The sequence below is a fragment of the Saccostrea cucullata genome, unplaced genomic scaffold (genome assembly GCF_032062105.1).
Source record: "Saccostrea cucullata isolate Sc308-1 unplaced genomic scaffold, CSIRO_AGI_Scuc_v1 ctg1857, whole genome shotgun sequence".
In the NCBI taxonomy this organism is placed as follows: domain Eukaryota; kingdom Metazoa; phylum Mollusca; class Bivalvia; order Ostreida; family Ostreidae; genus Saccostrea; species Saccostrea cuccullata.
The window spans coordinates 1-20,319 of NW_026926193.1; the positions used below are offsets into that span (position 1 = coordinate 1).

General features: G+C 35.3%; 2 protein-coding genes across 2 annotated transcripts in view; both read right to left on the minus strand.

The window, feature by feature from the left end:
- Positions 1 to 3,003: 3,003 nt before the first annotated feature.
- The window catches only part of LOC134271050 (uncharacterized), a 57,674-nt gene continuing 40,358 nt past the window's right edge, over positions 3,004 to 20,319 (minus strand). Inside the window, exons 6-7 of the mRNA XM_062753311.1 lie at positions 3,052 to 4,223; positions 3,004 to 3,010 (exon numbers count right to left, since the gene is read on the minus strand). Coding sequence (XP_062609295.1) covers positions 3,004 to 3,010; positions 3,052 to 4,007 — 963 coding nt within the window. The 5' untranslated portion in view covers positions 4,008 to 4,223. The remainder of the gene's footprint in view (positions 3,011 to 3,051; positions 4,224 to 20,319) is intronic.
- LOC134271051 (uncharacterized) lies at positions 4,150 to 15,797 on the minus strand. Its single transcript, XM_062753312.1, has 4 exons — positions 14,126 to 15,797; positions 13,871 to 14,038; positions 8,720 to 13,303; positions 4,150 to 4,223 (listed from the first exon to the last, which is right to left on the minus strand). The coding sequence occupies exons 1-4, from the start codon at positions 15,795 to 15,797 to the stop codon at positions 4,150 to 4,152; spliced, it is 6,498 nt and encodes a 2,165-aa protein (XP_062609296.1).

Sequence of the window (20,319 nt, forward strand, 5' to 3'; positions counted from 1 at the left end):
AAAAATGTTCCTTAAATTTGGTTGCCAAAGAGGTTCCAGGCTTAGCACTTCTTTCTAAAATTTCACAGACATTTCCTGATTCACCTGCAGAGGTGGAAGAAAAACCTTCTTCTTTCCCTTCTTCATTTTGCTTGAATCTCTTATTTTCATGATGATCTTCAGCTGGGGATGCATTATCTCTTTTTCTTTTCATCTCATTTTCATTTTTATTTTTGAGTTCTTTTAGAAAATCTCTTAAATAGAGATAGATTTCTTTGGGATTACTTTCGATCTTTGCACGAGTAATTTGTAGACTGTTATAAAATTCTGAGGACTGTAAGTATTTTGCACTGCATTTACGATGTCTTTTCTCGATTAATTTGATGAGGGATGGCTCTTTCTTTATGTAACTTTTGCATGTCTTCAGAAACTGAAAAGAAAGTAGTAATTATATAATAATAATAATAATAACTAGAGCAAAGCTCGTTGCAAAGCAACGAGTAGGTCTTCCGTCCTGTTTTGACCGGAAGTGACGTCAACAAAAAGAAAGCAATGAGCTAAGTTGTCTCCAGTGACTTTATAATTTCAATTTTGAGTCAAAACCTTCAAAATAAGCTTTTTTGGCTACTTCTGGTTTGACAAAAAGTGATGTGAATTGACAAACAAGAGGCCCAGGGGCCACAGCGCTCACCTAAGCACATCGGGCTTGAATTTACTCCCCCCTTCCAGGCGTTCATCATTTGAACAAACTAGAATCTACACCACCTGAGGATGATTCCATATAAATACCCCGGGTATCACTAATCATAGCTTTGAAGTACTTGAAAAGAAGATTTTTAAAGGTTTCCCTATATATCCCTATGTAAAACTTGGGTCGGCCATTTTGGCCCCACCCTATCCATAGGGCCGGGGGTCATGATTTGAAAAACTTGAATCTACAATACCTGAGGATGATTCCACATGAGTTTCATCTTTCCTGGCCCAGTGGTTCTGGAGAAGAAGATTTTTAAAGATTTGAAGGAGAAGATTTTTAAAGATTTTTCCTATATATTCCTATGTAAAACTTGGGTCGGCCATTTTGGCCCCACCCTTGCCCCGGGGGTCATGATTTGAACAAACTTGAATCTACACTACCTGAGGATGATTCCTTATGAGTTTCATCTTTCCTGGCCTAGTGGTTCTGGAGGAGAAGATTTTTAAAGATTTTTCCTATATATTCCTATGTAAAACTTGGGTCGGCCATTTTGGCCCCATCCTTGCCCCGGGGGTCATGATTTGAACAAACTTGAATCTACACTACCTGAGGATGATTCAACATGAGTTTCATCTTTCCTGGCCTAGTGGTTCTGGAGAAGAAGATGTTTAAAAGATATTTCCTATATATTCCTATGTAAAAATTGGGTCGGCCATTTTGGCCCCACCCTTGCCCCGGGGGTCATGATTTGAACAAACTTGAATCTACACTACCTGAGGATGATTCCACATGAGTTTCATCTTTCCTGGCCCAGTGGTTCTTGAGAAGAAGATTTTTAAAAAATGCCATTTATTTTTAATAAATTCATGATTATCTCCCCTTGGAAAAGGACTTGGCCCTTTATTTGAACAAATTTAAATCCCCTTCACCCAAGGATACTCTGTACAAAGTTTGGTTGAAATTGGCCCAGTGGTTCTTGAGAAGAAGATGAAAATGTGAAAAGTTTACAACGACGACGACGACGACAACGACGACAACGACGACTACAACGACAGACAACGGACAAATTGTGATCAGAAAAGCTCACTTGAGCCTTTGGCTCAGGTGAGCTAAAAAGGGTACGCTGCATTTTCAATGCTTATACGATGTATATATCTTTCCAAAATAAGTGGGGGGCTTAGCCCCCCATCCCCTCCCCTGGCCCTTCACCCAGTCTCGGTGTCTATGCTATACTCAAAGCATTCATATAATAATGTATTTACCTTACTGGTAGACGTTGAAAACTTTCAATAATAAATGAGTTTATTAAAACAGATGAAAACTATAAATTTTTAAGTACAGTAAAACATATGAGAGAGTAAGAATTTTCATAGTTTTGAACAATCAAATTGGTCCCTTTTTATTATGATAAATGCTAAGTTGCTTGAAGCTGTCCTCTGTTAGTGCCCCCTATACACCTTTACATCTACTTATCAAAGACTAGAGTTAAAAAAAAATTCTTTTCTCTTTATATTAACATTTTTTGTTTCACCATCTGATTTGTTTCAGTGACCTTTAAACATGTATTTTAAATTCAAGCAGTAACCTATAGTAATTTTGTTTTATTTTTATTTTACCTTTGAATCTGAATTTCCTCTCCACTAGTCGTCCTGTGTCGGTGCTACTCTCATTGATCTCACAGAGTTTGTTCCACACCTTGACAAACTTTATGTGGTATTTTCTCGTCATAATGTATGCTGAATTTTCATCATCTAGATCAACCTCCAGTTCCTTATAGTACTCAATCTTGTCGTGGATGACCTGTAATAGTTTAACAATATCATCCTGTCCTAGTGTGCAAATTTCAAACATTGTTTACATAAATCAATGTGCAATCTATAAAAGTATTTTTAACTACAATGTAACTCATACTGGTAAATTAAAAGTGTGACACACTGAGAAGATTTATATATATCTGTATATTTGTTCTTACATTCAAAAAACTAATCTTTTTAAATCAGTCAAAAGATTACCTTCAGCAGTTTTTCTAGTCTTTCTATCTGCCTCTTTGAACCCTTTTTCTCCTTTTTAGCCCCTACTTTTACACTAGTTGATGGTTCATCATCAGTACTTTTTATGTCTGGTTTTGTTCTTTCTTCCTTAGTTTCCTCACTGGAATTGGATTTCTCTGATTTCTTCTGAGAAATGTTTTTTTCTCTATATATTTCATATAATCGATTTTGCTTTCCTCCTGTGTGACATCATCTTTTTCATTCTTTTTCTCTTTCCCTTGCAATGGATGTATATTCTCTTCAACATCCATTGCTTCCGTATTTTGAGATTCCACAGCGCTACCACCTTCCACCTTTGAGCTACTGTCAGGTGAGTAAACTGCATGCTTTGGTGACTTTAGAAAACTTTCCATCTTGTTGACAGTAGTTTTCAGCTTTTGGAAAACAACTTTATATTGACTTGGCATTATCATGGTTATTGGAACTTTACTTTGATTTTTTTCTGTTGGTTCTGTGGTAGTGGAATCAGGATATTTATCCATTGCTGATTCAGACTTGTCATCTTCTTCTTTATCAATAGAAGATGACTCATTTGACTTTTTAGACACCTTCTCATCTCCCCAATTTGAACTTTCCTCAGAAACTTTCTCTAGGTTAAAGTGTCTTTTATTTGCCAAAGTGCGTTCACTGTTTTCAACATATACTTTTTTTACATTGTCTAATATAATGTCAGGTTCATCCAAAACAATGGAATCACAAGCAGAGTCTTTATTGGTCCCTGAGATATTGTAATTGACCAATGAGCTTCCTGTACTGCTATTTGAGTAATCCTCATTTAGCACCACCTCAAAATCTTCCACCTGTTCTAGTAACACAGTGTGTTTATTGTGAATCTTATCCTCAGCATTTTCCTTATCTTGTGACACCCTCTCCTTGTTAGAAATCTCATCCTCAACATCTTCTTCTTCTTCATTAGGCACCTTTTTGAGATGTTTTTTTTCAACAGCTCCTTTCGTATCTTTCGACACTGTCACAATTTTTGGATCTTCTTCACTGAAACTTTCCAGGGATTCTATTTGAATTTCAGAGTCAGACTCACAAGTTTCTCCTCCCTCAATACCTGTGTTACCTTGATATCTATCACATTTATAAAAATGTTCCTTAAATTTGGTTGCCAAAGAGGTTCCAGGCTTAGCACTTCTTTCTGAAACTTCACAGACATTTCCTGATTCACCTGCAGAGGTGGAAGAAAAACCTTCTTCTTTCCCTTCTTCATTTTGCTTGAATCTCTTATTTTCATGATGATCTTCAGCTGGGGATGCATTATCTCTTTTTCTTTTCATCTCATTTTCATTTTTATTTTTGAGTTCTTTTAGAAAATCTCTTAAATAGAGATAGATTTCTTTGGGATTACTTTCGATCTTTGCACGAGTAATTTGTAGACTGTTATAAAATTCTGAGGACTGTAAGTATTTTGCACTGCATTTACGATGTCTTTTCTCGATTAATTTGATGAGGGATGGCTCTTTCTTTATGTAACTTTTGCATGTCTTCAGAAACTGAAAAGAAAGTAGTAATTATATAATAATAATAATAATAACTAGAGCAAAGCTCGTTGCAAAGCAACGAGTAGGTCTTCCGTCCTGTTTTGACCGGAAGTGACGTCAACAAAAAGAAAGCAATGAGCTAAGTTGTCTCCAGTGACTTTATAATTTCAATTTTGAGTCAAAACCTTCAAAATAAGCTTTTTTGGCTACTTCTGGTTTGACAAAAAGTGATGTGAATTGACAAACAAGAGGCCCAGGGGCCACAGCGCTCACCTAAGCACATCGGGCTTGAATTTACTCCCCCCTTCCAGGCGTTCATCATTTGAACAAACTAGAATCTACACCACCTGAGGATGATTCCATATAAATACCCCGGGTATCACTAATCATAGCTTTGAAGTACTTGAAAAGAAGATTTTTAAAGGTTTCCCTATATATCCCTATGTAAAACTTGGGTCGGCCATTTTGGCCCCACCCTATCCATAGGGCCGGGGGTCATGATTTGAAAAACTTGAATCTACAATACCTGAGGATGATTCCACATGAGTTTCATCTTTCCTGGCCCAGTGGTTCTGGAGAAGAAGATTTTTAAAGATTTTTCCTATGTATTCCTATGTAAAACTTGGGTCGGCCATTTTGGCCCCATCCTTGCCCCGGGGGTCATGATTTGAAGAAACTTGAATCTACACTACCTGAGGATGATTCCACATAAGTTTCATCTTTCCTGGCCCAGTGGTTCTGGAGAAGAAGATTTTTAAAGAATTTTCCTATATATTCCTATGTAAAACTTGGGTCGGCCATTTTGGCCCCACCCTTGCCCCGGGGGTAATGATTTGAAGAAACTTGAATCTACACTACCTGAGGATGATTCCACATGAATTTCATCTATCAATGAAAGTTTCATTTATATGATTTTGACATGTTTCTTCATTAATTAAAACATTTTTTGCTTGCTTAAAACAAAATGCGACCAGGCAATGCACATTCAACCGGCAAGGTATGAAATGGCGACATCGCATTTTACACGATTCCGGGCTTCCTTTTGTGTAAATACTCGAAGAAAAAATATCAAAAAATATAACAGATTATGTTTTTTTGTGTGGCAAAATATGTTAACATAAAGGGTCCAGGAATAATTTTAATATCAGTAACCATAGCTTTGAAATGTATTGGCGACATCGCGTTTTTTCAATTGTACGAATTATACGGGAATGACTGATTATTGTCTTTCATAATAAAGTAATGTGGTACTTTCTCTATGCAAATAAAAATATAACTATACAAAAGATTCATACCTCTGCTTCAAATTCAAACAAGAGGCCCAGGGGCCATATCGCTCACCTGAGTGTAAGACCTTTACTTGCAAGAATTATGCATGTAGATGTTGAGTATGAATTTCTTTTTATTCATTTTCTGTAATTGGGCTTGATCTGAGCATAAAATTGTTTAGAATGGCTTTCTTTTCAACCAGTGCTTAATTAATGCTTACAGTGTACCTCATTATCAATTTAGTCATAAAGAGGTCAATCTCAGTATTTCTGCGGAATATAGCACTTGTACTGTCAACTCTGAAGTGTACTATGCTTTTATTGAACAATAACATTTCTCTCCTTTTTGGGGGGTGTAACATTAGCTATGATAGTTACTGTGGAATCACAAATTTTCATGGGGGGTTAATTTTCGTTGTTTTCGTGGTATGACAAGACCCACGAATTCATGTCTACAACGAAATGTAAAATTTCACACACATAAGTACTTATTGATTCTTGATCCACGAAATCAAATCCCCACGAACCAAGAAATTTTCCTCAAACCACGAAAATTTGACCCCACGAAAATATGTGATTTTACAGTATAATAAAAACAGAAAATGCGAATAAGATTTTACTTTTATTTCTTTACAAAATTCAACAGATTTGGTGAAAATTTATCATACAATTAGTAGAGAATATAATGAAAACTAAGAAGCGTTAATAACAATCAACTATCTAAATTTCATATGATTTCAACAGACATATATAATCACAGTATCAAATATGCAATATTGCAACAATTTTGTGACAGAAATGCAAAACTTCCTGACAATAACATTACATGTAAACATAGATGCTTTTTAAACAGTTCAAAATTTGTTTAGAGGAAAGTTAAATACATCAAGGTAATCGTTTGAAAGATACAAAATATACTGTATTTATTTTTAAGTTCACTTAATAGTAAATCTTTCCTATACATAACGAAAGCGAAAATTGGAAAGATTCCAACTGAAAGTGAATAATTATATGAATAATTATATGACACTGACTTTGAACATCAACTATTATTTTTAAAGAATTTTTAATAAGTAACATTTACCGGTAATTGGAGTACCTGCAGGAATCAGATAACCTAAACTTGATGGTAATATTCCAAAATGGAGTGATTAAGATTTTTGCAATCAATAATTTTGATTTTAAAGCCCAGTCATGAGAAATTATAGTGATCCACCTTTTTTTCCGTCTTTTAAAGGAAAAATTGTAATGTTATAAAGAGGTAGGTTTACCTCCCTTTACGGGCTGGCCATTGACCCCCTCTTTTCATACTTACCTGGGTATAAGTCGATTCTCATGAAATTATAATATAATGGTGGTCACATATTAAATATCTCAATGCTGGAGAAAATTAAATATCAATTAGTATGGAGTTAACTGAAATCAGCAATATACTAGTAGCTTAGAATGAGTTGTCAGTTTCTGTCTGATTATGCAGGTTGCTTTCCTATTCTACACAGGTATAAGCTAAAGCTAGTAAAAGTAAATGTTTAAAGCTGAATGACTTGAAATACAAAAATACAATAAACTTAACATTTTAAGACAAAAAAAATCCAAAAAGATAAAAATTCAAGACAAATTATTTCAACACAAAGTTTCATATATACAATGAACATACATGTAAATGATGTTAAAAGAAAATATTTGCTCTGGGAAAAATATTAATTCATATACACTGTAAAAATTTATACTCTCATGTACTCCAGTATTGTTCAGCAGGGACTAAATGACACAAGACATAGTAACATTTTTAAACTTACAATATTTCTATACAGCAAAATTTTATATGAACAGATGCCGGTAATATTCGATGAATTTACTTCATAAAATTATAGAATACAGTGTTGAACATATATCAAAGATACCAATTACTTGATGCAAGTGCAACTCTAATCATTATTAAGCAGAACTCATTATTTTCTTTAAAGTAAACTTTGTAAACAATTCATGTAATCTCAAAATATTTCATGTATACCGGTATTCAAAATACAAGTTCATGATATTCATATGTATAATCATTAAAGAAAAGAATCTAAACAGTAAGGGTAAAACTATTATCTCACAAACATCAATACAGTATATTCATAATTTCTAAATATTAATTAACACATAATATATACAATGATCATCATTTTTTTTTTACATGAATGATTGTTATTGATGGTACATAAATTTCCCTTAACATGCAACATTCAATTATTTGTACATTTATTGTCTGTTAAAAATTAACCCACAATAAAAATTCATAATGAAGGATTCCTGTTTAGTACAATCATTTTAGTACAGTTATTTGCAAATTTTTAAGGCTATTCAATGCATACATATAAAAAATAGTTTAAAGTTACTAAAAACAAACAAGATTTTACATCAAGTAATTGGTGTCTATAAGATACTGTATACAGGGAAATATTCGCCCCATTTCATTTTTCCCACTGTCATCCATCTGAGGTAAGACAAATTTAAAACAGGGTAAATTAAAAGAACACGTAGTATGATTTCTTCAATAATACTGTGAGTGGGGATAATTTAAACGCTGAAAAAATTGTGTGAAAGGCTGAAAATAACACAGCCAGGGCGAATATAACCCTGTATACAGCAATCAATGTACCAAATGTCACTAAGTGACACTGGCACATCGATAGGTGGGAGAGGGGACAAGATGACGTATCTCCCCCAAATAAATACTCTTGCGTCCCTTATATCAGATTTATAAAGAATATGTACAGTAAATCATTTTATGGTCCGACCAATATGCCTCAATCACATCAGTTTCACAATGAGGGAAGTTTGTGAAAATCAAATCAAGTTGTGAACCTGAATCATGAGTTACCTTTTTGATCAATTGTGTGCATTTTAAATTCAACTTCATAAAGTTCAGAAATTCTTTGTGACCTGTAAACAAATCAAAATTGAAATCTCCAAGAATTATCAATTTTTTCTCTGTGTCTACAAAAGGTTTCAAGTGCAACATAACTTCACGTTCAAATTCTTTAAAAGAACATGCTGGGAACTTGTATAAAACAACTATCTGCACTTCTCCAAGGTCTCTGAAATTTATTAAAGCTATGATGAATTCAAGCAAAGTGTTACTGAATTTTGAGATACATGTCATCAAATGGTCTTGTTTAACATATAATGCTGTTCCATGATGAGGCCGATTGCTGTCACTTCTCTTTTCATGATTAAACAAAGTCAAGTAACCTTCCATCATAAAATTCTGTTCATCATTGATGGTTAGTCTTGTTTCTGAAAAACCAATAACATCTGATGCTACAACATTGGGTTCATTTTTAATTTCATCAAAATGTTTGTGAAGAGATCTTGCATTATTAAACATAATTTTTAGTTTGTTCTGCTCTGTTTTGTACGATGGAAGATAACACAGCTTTAGAGGTGCTTCCTTCCTCATTCTTTCCATTTCTTCTACAACTTTATCATCAACAGTTAATGCTTGCTCATTGAAATTCAGAATATGCAATTTGTCAACAGATCTAACTCTACTAAGAGCTACATAATGAATGTGGGGTGTTTTCCTTATCCTTGACTGAGATAAATCTACTACAATTTCATCAACAGTGCAGCCCTGAGCCTTATGAATTGTCTTACCTGCAGCTGGTCTTAAAGGAAACTGTATTCTTTGATATGTAGTTGAATTGAAAACAAAAGATCGCTGACAGTCAAATATCGGTGTCCAATCATCCATAACACCATCATGGAAAAGATGTCTGTATTTCTGTCGAGCAATTCTCCCTACTGCAGAATCCAAAAACTTCACCCATACTATACTTGGCCTTGATACACCAGGTAATCTGTTTTCAACAAGAAATACAGTACATGATGAACCATTTGTCAAGCCATCAGTAACATCAATATTAACTGTAATGTCATATATCATTCCAATGGCTAGAGTTAGTTTTGTCATGAGATTTGCAGTTTTGCTAACATCATCTTGATTTTGCAATGATCTGAGTAGTCGGTCTTTCACAGACTTACTGTGGTCTTGGAGGACACTGTCAACAGCTTTTACAATAACTTTTTCACCAGGAAGTTGCTCTATAAGTTTATTGTTATATTCATCTACTTTTGCATTCATTGTGAAAAGATGGGGAGCATTGTGTGGATAATTTGGACTATTTTCAGCAATGATGCACCTGTGAATTATATCCAAGTCCTCAGAAGTCATCTCATTGTGACGAAGACGGTTCAAAAGCTGTGCAAATTCTAAATCATCCTTTTGTCGCATTACTTCATCTAACTCGAATAAGGTGAAGTTTTCTTTCCAAAGATTACATGCAAGTGCTTGGGCATTTTGTTTTAAATCTTGAAAAATCCAGCCATCCATAATTGGTTTCAGTTGAAAGAAATCTCCAACAGCAATAATACTGATGCCTCCAAACGGCCTCTTCAAACCAGTAAGAAGCTGAAGTCTGCCATTGATAAATTCCAACTTTGCATTGCCAACCATTGAAATTTCATCTATGATGACAACTGACAAATTTCTGTATTTAGTTCTAAATGTGTTGAGTTCATCACAATGCATATTTTGCTGCCTTTGGTTAATTTTCTGGTGAAATGCAGAAGCAATTGTCTGACCACCAATGTTAAACGCAGCTTTACCAGTGTATGCACAAAGAAGAATTCGTATATCGTCTGGATTTTCACCCTCCTTAGCACATAAATACCGATGTAAAGCTTGATAAAGCGCTTTAATTAACACTGACTTCCCAACTCCTGCACCTCCTGAAAGATATGCATGAATAGGTTCCTGTTTAGACTTGATCCATTGCATAACATGATTGAAGAATTCGCGTTGCTTCAAATTTAAACTGGCTACAAGCTTTAAATACTCATCATCAGGTAATCTAACAGAACTCTGTTCATTTAATTGTCTTGTTGATGGAATTCCAACTTCATTTCCTATATCATACTCTCTCTGTTCAATTGGCCTTTCTGGATTAAAGTGAACGAATGTTTCAGAATCAACATTTCCTTCATATTCATCATCTGCGTCAGTTTGTTGAGCACCAGGAGCTAATTCATCATATGCTTCTGTCAAATCATCCTGCGCCATCTGTTCTGCCTGCTCAAGCACATCAGCATTGTGTTCATACTGTTTGATTTTCTGAGCCAAGAAAAATTTTTTCTGGTTAAATGACTGCTCAAAGCTCTGCTGTCCACACAGAAGATCAGAACATTCATTTCGCCATGGAGTGAACAGCATTAGTTTTTCTCTATAGTAATTTTCTGGGTTTGTCTTTAAGCTATAACGCACATATCTTATAACTCTTGGTGTTTTTCTGCGCTTGATTTTAATTCCATTTCTCAACACAACTAATGTGCTGTCTTCTTTAAATTCACCCTCAGTATCACTTCCACTATCTTCATTTTCTGACTGGTGCGTCTCATCATCATTTGTTTCCATTTCAGACAGCTCACTTATACTTTCCTTTGGGAAAACTACATCTAACTGTGACACATAGTCAGCTAAACACCAGTTTTCAAGTTGTTTTGGACGTTTTGCATATCTTTTGACTATGTTACTGCATTCTATGTCTGTGGAATTAGCATTCAACTTTTCAAGTTCTGAATCAGGTTTGACAAGTATTACACGGTCATCAACTGGAGATGTGTTTATGAACATTACATCTCTTGATGCTTTTGTAAGGGGCATTTGCAAAACTAGATATGCAGCTTCTTGTGCTCCAACTTCAACACTGTTAAGAAATTGATTTCCAATGTGTCTAACTTGTCTCTTAATGTCAAGATTGCCCTCTCTTGCTTCCTTAGCAGCTCTACTCAGCAGCTCACTCATTCCTCTTTGGGATTTACTTATGTATGAGACAATGTACATTGCACAAGCATATGGATCCAAAACATACTGAATATCAATGTTTGCTGCCCAAGCATGAAGAAGAGTACTGTTGTAAGCATTCACTCTCAAGTCACAGGGTTTACGTTTTAAAAATACCTTGGGTGTTCTCAAAGAACTTCTGATGCATTTTATATAATCATCTTCAGAAAGTTGTAGTACATTCTGCAAAAAGTCTTGGAAAGTGCAGCTTATGTCACATCCATTTTTAAAGTCATTCACTTTGTCTTGCATAGTCTTGTGCATTTTCTTGTATTTATCAATGTCACTGTCCAAAGGTTCTAATATCATAGTAGCTTGGAGTGGTGGAAGTGGAAATCCAAATCTACAAACAGCCTTTCCTTTTTTCTTGCATGTTTGTGAGTGTTTATGAACCTGCAATTCTGTCAAATTGTCTTCTGTATTCCTTTCACACTTCAAGTAGCTGTCAACAAATGCAGCAATTTCCTTGTTATCATTTTCTAAGTATTTTGGAGCATTTTCAATCCAAACAATCATGTGAACATGTGGTGATCCCCTCTGTTGAAATTCAACTCTATAGAAAAAGTCCTGTATCTTACCAATAGGATGATGATCACTCTTAAGCACAGTATTCAAAAAAGTCCGAAAACGATGATCAAAATACCTTGTGCATGTAATCGGATCTTTCTGAATTAACTTTGACTTTTCAGTCCATGTCATGCTCTCAATTTCAGAATCTGTGTACTGTTTGTCATCGTTTAAAACTCCTAATGCTCTGATCAGATCATTCCAACGTGTATCTGCAGCAGAAAAGGACATAAACCAAGTTGGTAGACCAAGCTGTCGTATCATTGCAAAAACGTCTTTCTTTCTTGTTTCAAGATAAGGAGGAGAATTTCTCAACTGTTTGAAAACATAAAATCCCTCATTGTGTCTAACAATGTCATTGATTTGATCAGGATTTCTTATTTCATTTGCAGTAAAGGTTTTCCCCTTTGTTTTGCACTTTCTAAGGGCTAAATTGCATTTGTCTGTTACCTGTTTTAGTTGAATCTTTTTCAATTTGAAAAACAAATTTGGTACCGACTGTGCAGCACGTCTATCAACACTTCGTAATTCCCACTTGGCAATATCAGCATATGAAACAGGTATTTGACGCTGATCGTTTTCTACCCTTCCTTTGCCACAAAATATTGTAGGAAATGACAAATACTCAGCCATTTGATCTTGATACAAACTAATTGGTCGCTGTCCCTCTCCTGGAGCAAATGTGAAGATCTGATTCATGTCATACGAGTCACTGTCTAGTAAAGTATCACGATTTCCATCCTTACCACTATCAACTTCACAGAATTCATCAGAGTCTGATTCATCTGATTGGTCATGCATTGCTGAATCTTGATTGGTGTGACCCTCTATAAACTCTCTCATTAATTCGCTTGCGGAATTGGTGACCTCAAGGAACCAGTTGTCATCTATGTTTATGTTTGAATTCTGATAATATTCACTGTTTTTCATTAACCAATGTAAAGCAATCAGAACCTTTGTAGGTCGGATATTTTCATGACAATAAGAGTGCTGAAAAGATAGTTTCCTTTTTAACTTCACAGGTATTGTAATATTTTCATCAAGTCTCCTGGGAAGACTGTTGATTGTTGGTTGAATGTCAACTGGCACGTTTACAACATTTCCTTTTACTGAATACTGCCCTCCTCTTGGTAATTCTCTTATCTGCATGAAGGGAATTCTTAAGGATACGAGTCTTTCTTCCAATGGTAACAGATTTAATTCACTTGGTTTTTGAAGCCATGTCATTCCATTTGCAATAGAGAGTTTTGGCGTTCGACTTTCTTTTAAACTTGAATTGCATGTGTTGCATATCCATTCCTGCCCATTTACAGACTTTGTATTAGTAAAATACTTCCTTTTGATTTCAGCATGCAACAAAACATTATCTACATTTGAAACACTTTCGTGAAACCATGTCTGTTGGCAACATGTGCATACAAACACAGGACCCAATCTTACATTGTTGTGAAAATTGTCAACACACTCAATTGCATCAACTCCAAATTTACTTTTTCTGTATCTTTGTTTTTCAGTTTCAATATAGTCCGAATTCCCCCGTGAGTGTGCTTTTGATTGTTTTGCAGCAATATTTTCTGATGATCTATACTCTTCATTTTTTCTCTTTTCTTTCATCTTCAATCTTTCTTTTTCTAACTGGTTAGAATTTTGTCTCATTTCTTTTTTCTTCTTTAAATCTCTTGTTTGCTCATCATGCCTATACTCTGCATCTTGTCTCTTGTTTCTTTTACTGTCCCTTTCCCTGTCTTTAAACTCTGGATCTTTTCTCTTGTTTTTCTTACTGTCCCTTTCCCTGTCTTTAAACTCTGGATCCTGTCTCTTGTTTCTCTTACTGTCCCTTTCCCTGTCTTTAAACTCTGGATCTTTTCTCTTGTTTTTCTTACTGTCCCTTTCCCAGTCTTTAAACTCTGGATCTTGTCTTTTGTTCCTCATACTGTCCCTTTCCTTTTCTTTGAACTCTGGTTCCTGTCTCTTGTTCCTCATACTGTCCCTTTCCTTCTCTTTAAACTCTGGATCCTGTCTCTTGTTTCTCTTACTGTTCCTTTCCCTGTCTTTAAACTCTGGATCTTGTCTCTTGTTTCTCATACTGTCCCTTTCCTTTTCTATGAACTCTGGTTCCTGTCTCTTGTTTCTCATACTGTCCCTTTCCTTCTCTTTAAACTCTGGATCCTGTCTCTTGTTTCTCTTACTGTTCCTTTCCCTGTCTTTAAACTCTGGATCTTGTCTCTTGTTTCTCATACTGTCCCTTTCCTTTTCTATGAACTCTGGATCTTGTCTCTTGTTTCTCATACTGTCCCTTTCCTTTTCTATGAACTCTGGATCCTGTCTTTTGTTTCTCATACTGTCCCTTTCCTTCTCTTTAAACTCTGGATCTTGTCTCTTGTTTCTCTTACTGTCCCTCTCTTTTCCTTTAAACTCTGCATCTTGTCGTTTGTTTCTTTTACGGTCTCTTTCATTGTCTTTAAACTCTGGATCCTGTCTCTTGTTTCTCTTTCTGTCCCTTTCCCTTTCTTTAAACTCTGGATCTTGTCTTTTGTTTCTTTTACTGTCCCTTTCCTTTTGTTTGAACTCTGATTCCTGTCTCTTGTTTCTCATATATTCTCTCATGTAATCCTTTTTATCTTTCTTTATCGCTGTTGTTTTTAAGTGACCAGTATTGGTACCAGCAGATTGTTTGTTTGTGAGAGCAGTTGTTGTTAACTGATCTAATCTACAATATTGATGTGTACTTTGATTATTACTAGGGAAGCTATGAATAAGTGTGCGAAAGGCAACAGGCATCACTTCAAACTCAGTTGCAAATTCAATGTGCATACTTTCATACATTGCATACAGAAATCCTAACAAATCATCTAAGCAGCAACTGTGTCTCATCAGAGACTTTCCATCACATTCAGACAAACCATTTTCCCCATGAGAATGCGAGTCAAAAAAATAAAAATCATTGTCTGAAGCTTTGTACAGTGCTGAACATATCGAGCCAATCATTATTAATACATATCTAGATAACCCCAATGCTTGTTGCAGACATTCATGTAGAGTTTGAATTTGATTTCTCTTATCATCTGTAACTAATAAACCAAACAATGTATCAAACTTGTCAACAATGTGATGATTTTCACCAGAATCAATATGAAGTGGTAGTTCATCAAACATCAGTAACCTACTTTTAAAATTTCCAGCACTCTGGAGATTCTTCACAGCTGTGTTGTACAAATTATCTCCCTTGAGCAGAGTCTGATCTAAAAAGGAACTAGTAAATGAAAAATTTTCATATGAATTTGACAACATCATAAGTGAATTGCATGTACACTGATTACCTCTTGAAAATGATGAAAACCTCATGCTTCCCTGATGGAAGGATCCAAACACGAGATTATCTGAATTCTGATGCATACAATTACCTTGCAGTGCATGTGTTGTTTCATTTGGCATATTGTTCATTGTAAACGGAGTAATATTCTGAGTTGTAATCTGAGATATATTCTGAGTAAGCAACTGAGAGGAATTCAGAGTAATCATTTGAGGCAACTTTTGAGGCAACATTTGAGCCAGAGGCAACATTTGAGGCATAGTTTGAGCCAGAGGCAACATTTGAGGTATAGTTTGAGCCAGAGGCAACACTTGAGGCATAGTTTCAGTCAAAGTGGTCTCAGGGAGAGCCGCAGAGACCACTGTCACAGGGGTGGTAGAGATCACCCCTGCCGGTACAGATGTCATAGGTGTTAGGACGTGGCCTACACCCAGAGGCACAGATGGTTGGACGTGGCCAACATCTGTGGGGTACTTGTCACCCACATCTGCCTTACAAGATTTCGTCTTCTTCACAGCAGCTTTCTTCCAGCTCTTCTTCCTAGGCATTCTGTGATCTACAAAAAACATAACAATGTTATAATCTATAGTATATAATAAGGATCAGCATAGCCTACACATGATACTAACACACATTCTCGAATTCATAATGCTGCCATCACTGACACTTTCAGATTTGAGAGCAGTTGTTCGAAACTACATTGCAGATACTTTTAAAAATATATACTTACCGGGGGTACTTTAAGTTTGTAGCACAAATCAAATTAAAGAAAGCAGAAAGTTGAAAAAATTTAAAACCTGAAAGTTAAATTCAAAATCACATGCAAAACATATGACAACATTCATTTAAAGAGGTCACTTGTGTTGCACAGTGGTTAAAGGCACACACTAAGGAGTTTATCCTTAGTTCGCTGGTTCGAATCCCACTGTGGGATGTGGAGACTGATCGCTTGGACGAGACCCTTTAAACAGAGCTCCTGTGTCTCTGTAGGTGCTGGAATGAAAAAGATCCCTCACTGCTCAATTGCCCTGAGTGCCAAGTATTGGACAAAAATTTGTAGATCTCCACTTGCAAGTGGTGGCATCTCATACGAATGAAAAATTCAGAGGGTTGTTAAATAACATACAATCAATCATTTTATGAGAAACGCAAGTTATATGCAATTTGTAAACCATTTTCACACAAGACTTACCTTGAACATGTGACACACATTTAAGAAATTATATGTACCATATAAATGTATACAAAATATACTGGCATAGCTTTTGTGCAATAAGTCCAAATTACATACCGTGTAGCGGGTTATTTTAGTGGGGTGCTAATTTTAGCTTATTTTGGCATTTTGATGGTAGTCCACTAAAATTTTAATCGCTAAAAACAAAATATACTGGCATAGCTTTTGTGCAATAAGTCCAAATTACATACCGTGTAGCGGGTTATTTTAGTGGGGTGCTAATTTTAGCTTATTTTGGCATTTTGATGGTAGTCCGCTAAAATTTTAATCGCTAAAAATAGTCAATACTCATCTTAGTGTTAATCTGCAAACCGCTGAAACTCTGTCAGCTAAAATAAATTACACCAATTTATTGGCATACCTTTGAGCATGCATAACACCAAATTTTACACCCGCCAAAAAAACTTGCTATATGGTACCTAACCATTGTGGTATTCCATAAAAATTTTCTTTTATCGTGTTTATCGAGAACTGTGTGTACATTGGTATTGTATTTAACCTGCAGTCAAAATTATAAAAGCAACCCTTTAAGCCATTTCATTTTTTTCTCCCTTATGCCACTACATGTATCTTTATTTTTTCATAACTCGTATCTAAAATTACAGTCTGGATTCTTAAAATTTCCTATTTTGGTCAAAACCTTTTATTCTGCCATTTCCTCTAAATATTCCTATAACATGTTTTATAATTTGCTAGCATTTAATACCTTGAAATTTCTTTTGAAAAAGATTGATTAAAATCAATTCCTTTGAATTACATCATTTTTATCATCATAAAGTCTGCAAGTTTTGGAAGTATATATAGTTTTCTTGTCCACAAAAACTTTAACCTTGCTTATAACCTTTGATTGGCTCCTCATCCACTATGGCTTTCACATTTCACAGGTGTATTTCTTGTGATAAGACTTTCCAACTTTCAATTATTAAAAGAAAAATTAATAAACGTTTATCATTATGAATAAGTTTAACTTTCCAGTGTTTATGTTATTTGAATTAAAAATTTCAATTATAATTCATTATTTATCAATTATGCCCAGCTAATTATTACCGATAATTGATTCTAATTATTTCCGATTTCCCATCACTAGAACTTGAATCAGACTGCTAATTAAATAAACCACATTATTATTATTCTACTTTTATATAGCACCTTATGTAAATATGTTATTACCCTGAAGCACCTTACATGTATAAAACAAGTACCAGGGGCGGATACAGGATTTGTGGTTAAGGGGGGGGACGTGGATAATTCTGTTGAGGCAAGAGGTCTGGGGGCCGCCTTAAGGCCCTTAGTAGGTCCAGGGCGAAGCCCTGGTGGAGGCCCAGGGGGCAAAGCCCCCGGAAGCTCTTGGGTTTTCATGTATTTTAAAGTAAAATCAGGCACATTAATAGTGCATATTTTTCAATTATTTTTGTTAAAAGTATATAGCATATAGGTGGGGGCCCAGCTCCCGGAAGCTCCTGGGTTTTATTGTATTTTAGAGTAAAACCAGGCACATATTAACCAGTGCATATTTTTCAATTTATTTTTGTTAAAAGTATATAGCATATAGGTGGGGGTCCAGGGGGCGAAGCCCCCTGAAGCTCCTCGGTTTTCGTGTATTTTAGAGTAAAACCAGTGCCGCACAATAATAGTGCATATTTTTCAATTATTTTTGGTATAAGTAAATAGCATGTAGGTCCAGATGTTTGAAAAATAAATGTTTTGAATATTTCACATTTCTCATTGTATTGTAACACATGTCACTATATAATAAACGATTTACTTACTCATAATGGTATTGGTTAGTGATGTATCAAAGTACGACGTGTTTAATACTTGTCATGTCATACTTTGAGTAGTAGGGGCGCAGCCCCCGGAAGCTCCTGGATTTTTGTGTATTTTAAGAATAAAACCAGGCAGAATAACACTTATTTGATTAGTTTTGTATCAAAATGTGGCATTATAAGTATTAGTCACATCATACTTTGAAAATTTTAGGGGGGGCGTGCGCCCCCCACGCCCCCCTTAAATCCGCCAGTGAGTACAATATAAAACAAAGAACAAGTGCAATATAAAAGGCAGAATTGTAAAATCATGAAAATGACACCTTTCTCCTATTAATTTTTTTTTAAATAAAAAATACCCAAAAACAATAATGAACTGCAAGTAGATCTATAGTCTTTTTATTGTACTGTTGTCTTTTTTAAGCATTTTACGCACACTACTAATAATGTCTATGCTTTTTTTTAGCCAATTGTCAGGAACCTGTGTAGGCGATATTCTTCATCTCTGCGATTGACACAAAATCACAATTTATGTAGGAGTTTCCTTTCTGCAAACTTCGACAAATACTTCGTACTGCTGCTAAAGTACTTTCATTAATAATAAGTTATCCTTTATAAATATGTCCTGATGACAGGTGTACCTATATGCGAGAGTTGTCACTGTAGACGACTCACATTTACAAAAGTTTTTCCCCTTTGTGGGAACTATCCGGGGTCAACCAGCGTAAGGCACTGTTTTCCCTCTATAACCTTACCAACTTTATAGATCAGTATCTTACTTCTACTCTTAGTAATTAAATCTGCATGAATATGATCATAATTTACCTTACCCCATACTCTGGCAATACAGGTACAGATCCAAATTGTTCGATAACGTTTGAAAATTAAAAATATTAACAAGTAACTTAAAAAGGACAAAGACAGTGGGAAAACGAGCGTTACGCCGACAACGGGACATAATTCTTAGAAATGTAAAAAAAATCGTCTATTTATATTAATTATGCAATGACAAACTATTAGTCTATTACGCTTCCTTCTACTAAGTAAATCTAAAAAAAAAAAAATCTTCTCAATCTTTTTTAACACTAGTAAAATGTAGCAGTGCCTAAATGGACTTGTTTTTCTCCATGTGACTTTCTCCGAAGGAGACTTCAACTGCGCAATACGATCGCTGTGCCTAAACACTGCATATATGCTGCATGAACAAATATACGCAAGGTAGTAATTATTCAGCTAAATCCTTTACTCTTCAAACCTTACAGAATGAAAACAACAATCAGCAATGAACACTTTTGTTTCAGATCAAAATTCGGTTACTTCTTTACCGTCCACATCAAAAATGGCTGAAGGAGTGAGCCTCGTTTTCATTTATTATGTACACCGCGCCCGATCGAAAAAAAAAATAAACAAAGGTAAACCTAATCCGTTATCATTTCGTACGGGCACAAACTAGACAAAATTGAATGCGCACTAAATAAGGTTGCTTGCATATTAATGTAACTAATCATGGCTCTGTTGCTTATGAGATCTAGAGAAGAAGATTTTTAAATTTTAAAGGTTTTCTGATGTATTCTTATTTAAAATTTACTCATCCATTACGGACCAACCCTTACCCCAGGGGTCATGATTTGAACAAACTTGAATCTACACCACCTGAGGATACTTCACTATGAGTCTAATCTTTCCTGGCCCAGTGGTTCTTGAGAAGAAGATTTTTAAAATACATCATTACTTTTTCACAAATTCCTAATTATCTCCCCTTGAAAGGGAGCATGGCCCCTCATTTGAACAAACCTGAATCCCCTTCACCTAAGGATGCTTTATTGCAAGTTTGGTTGAAATTGGCCCAGTGGTTCTTGAGAAGAAGATGAAAATGTGAAAAGTTTACGACGACGACGACAACAACAACGACAACAACGACAACAACGACGACGACGACAGACAACGGACAGATTGTGATCAGAAAAGCTCACTTGAGCCTTTGGCTCAGGTGAGCTAAAAACAACATTATACTGCATTTTTTATATCTTGTAATCTGAAACAATATAAATCTGAGCACTGAACTCACAA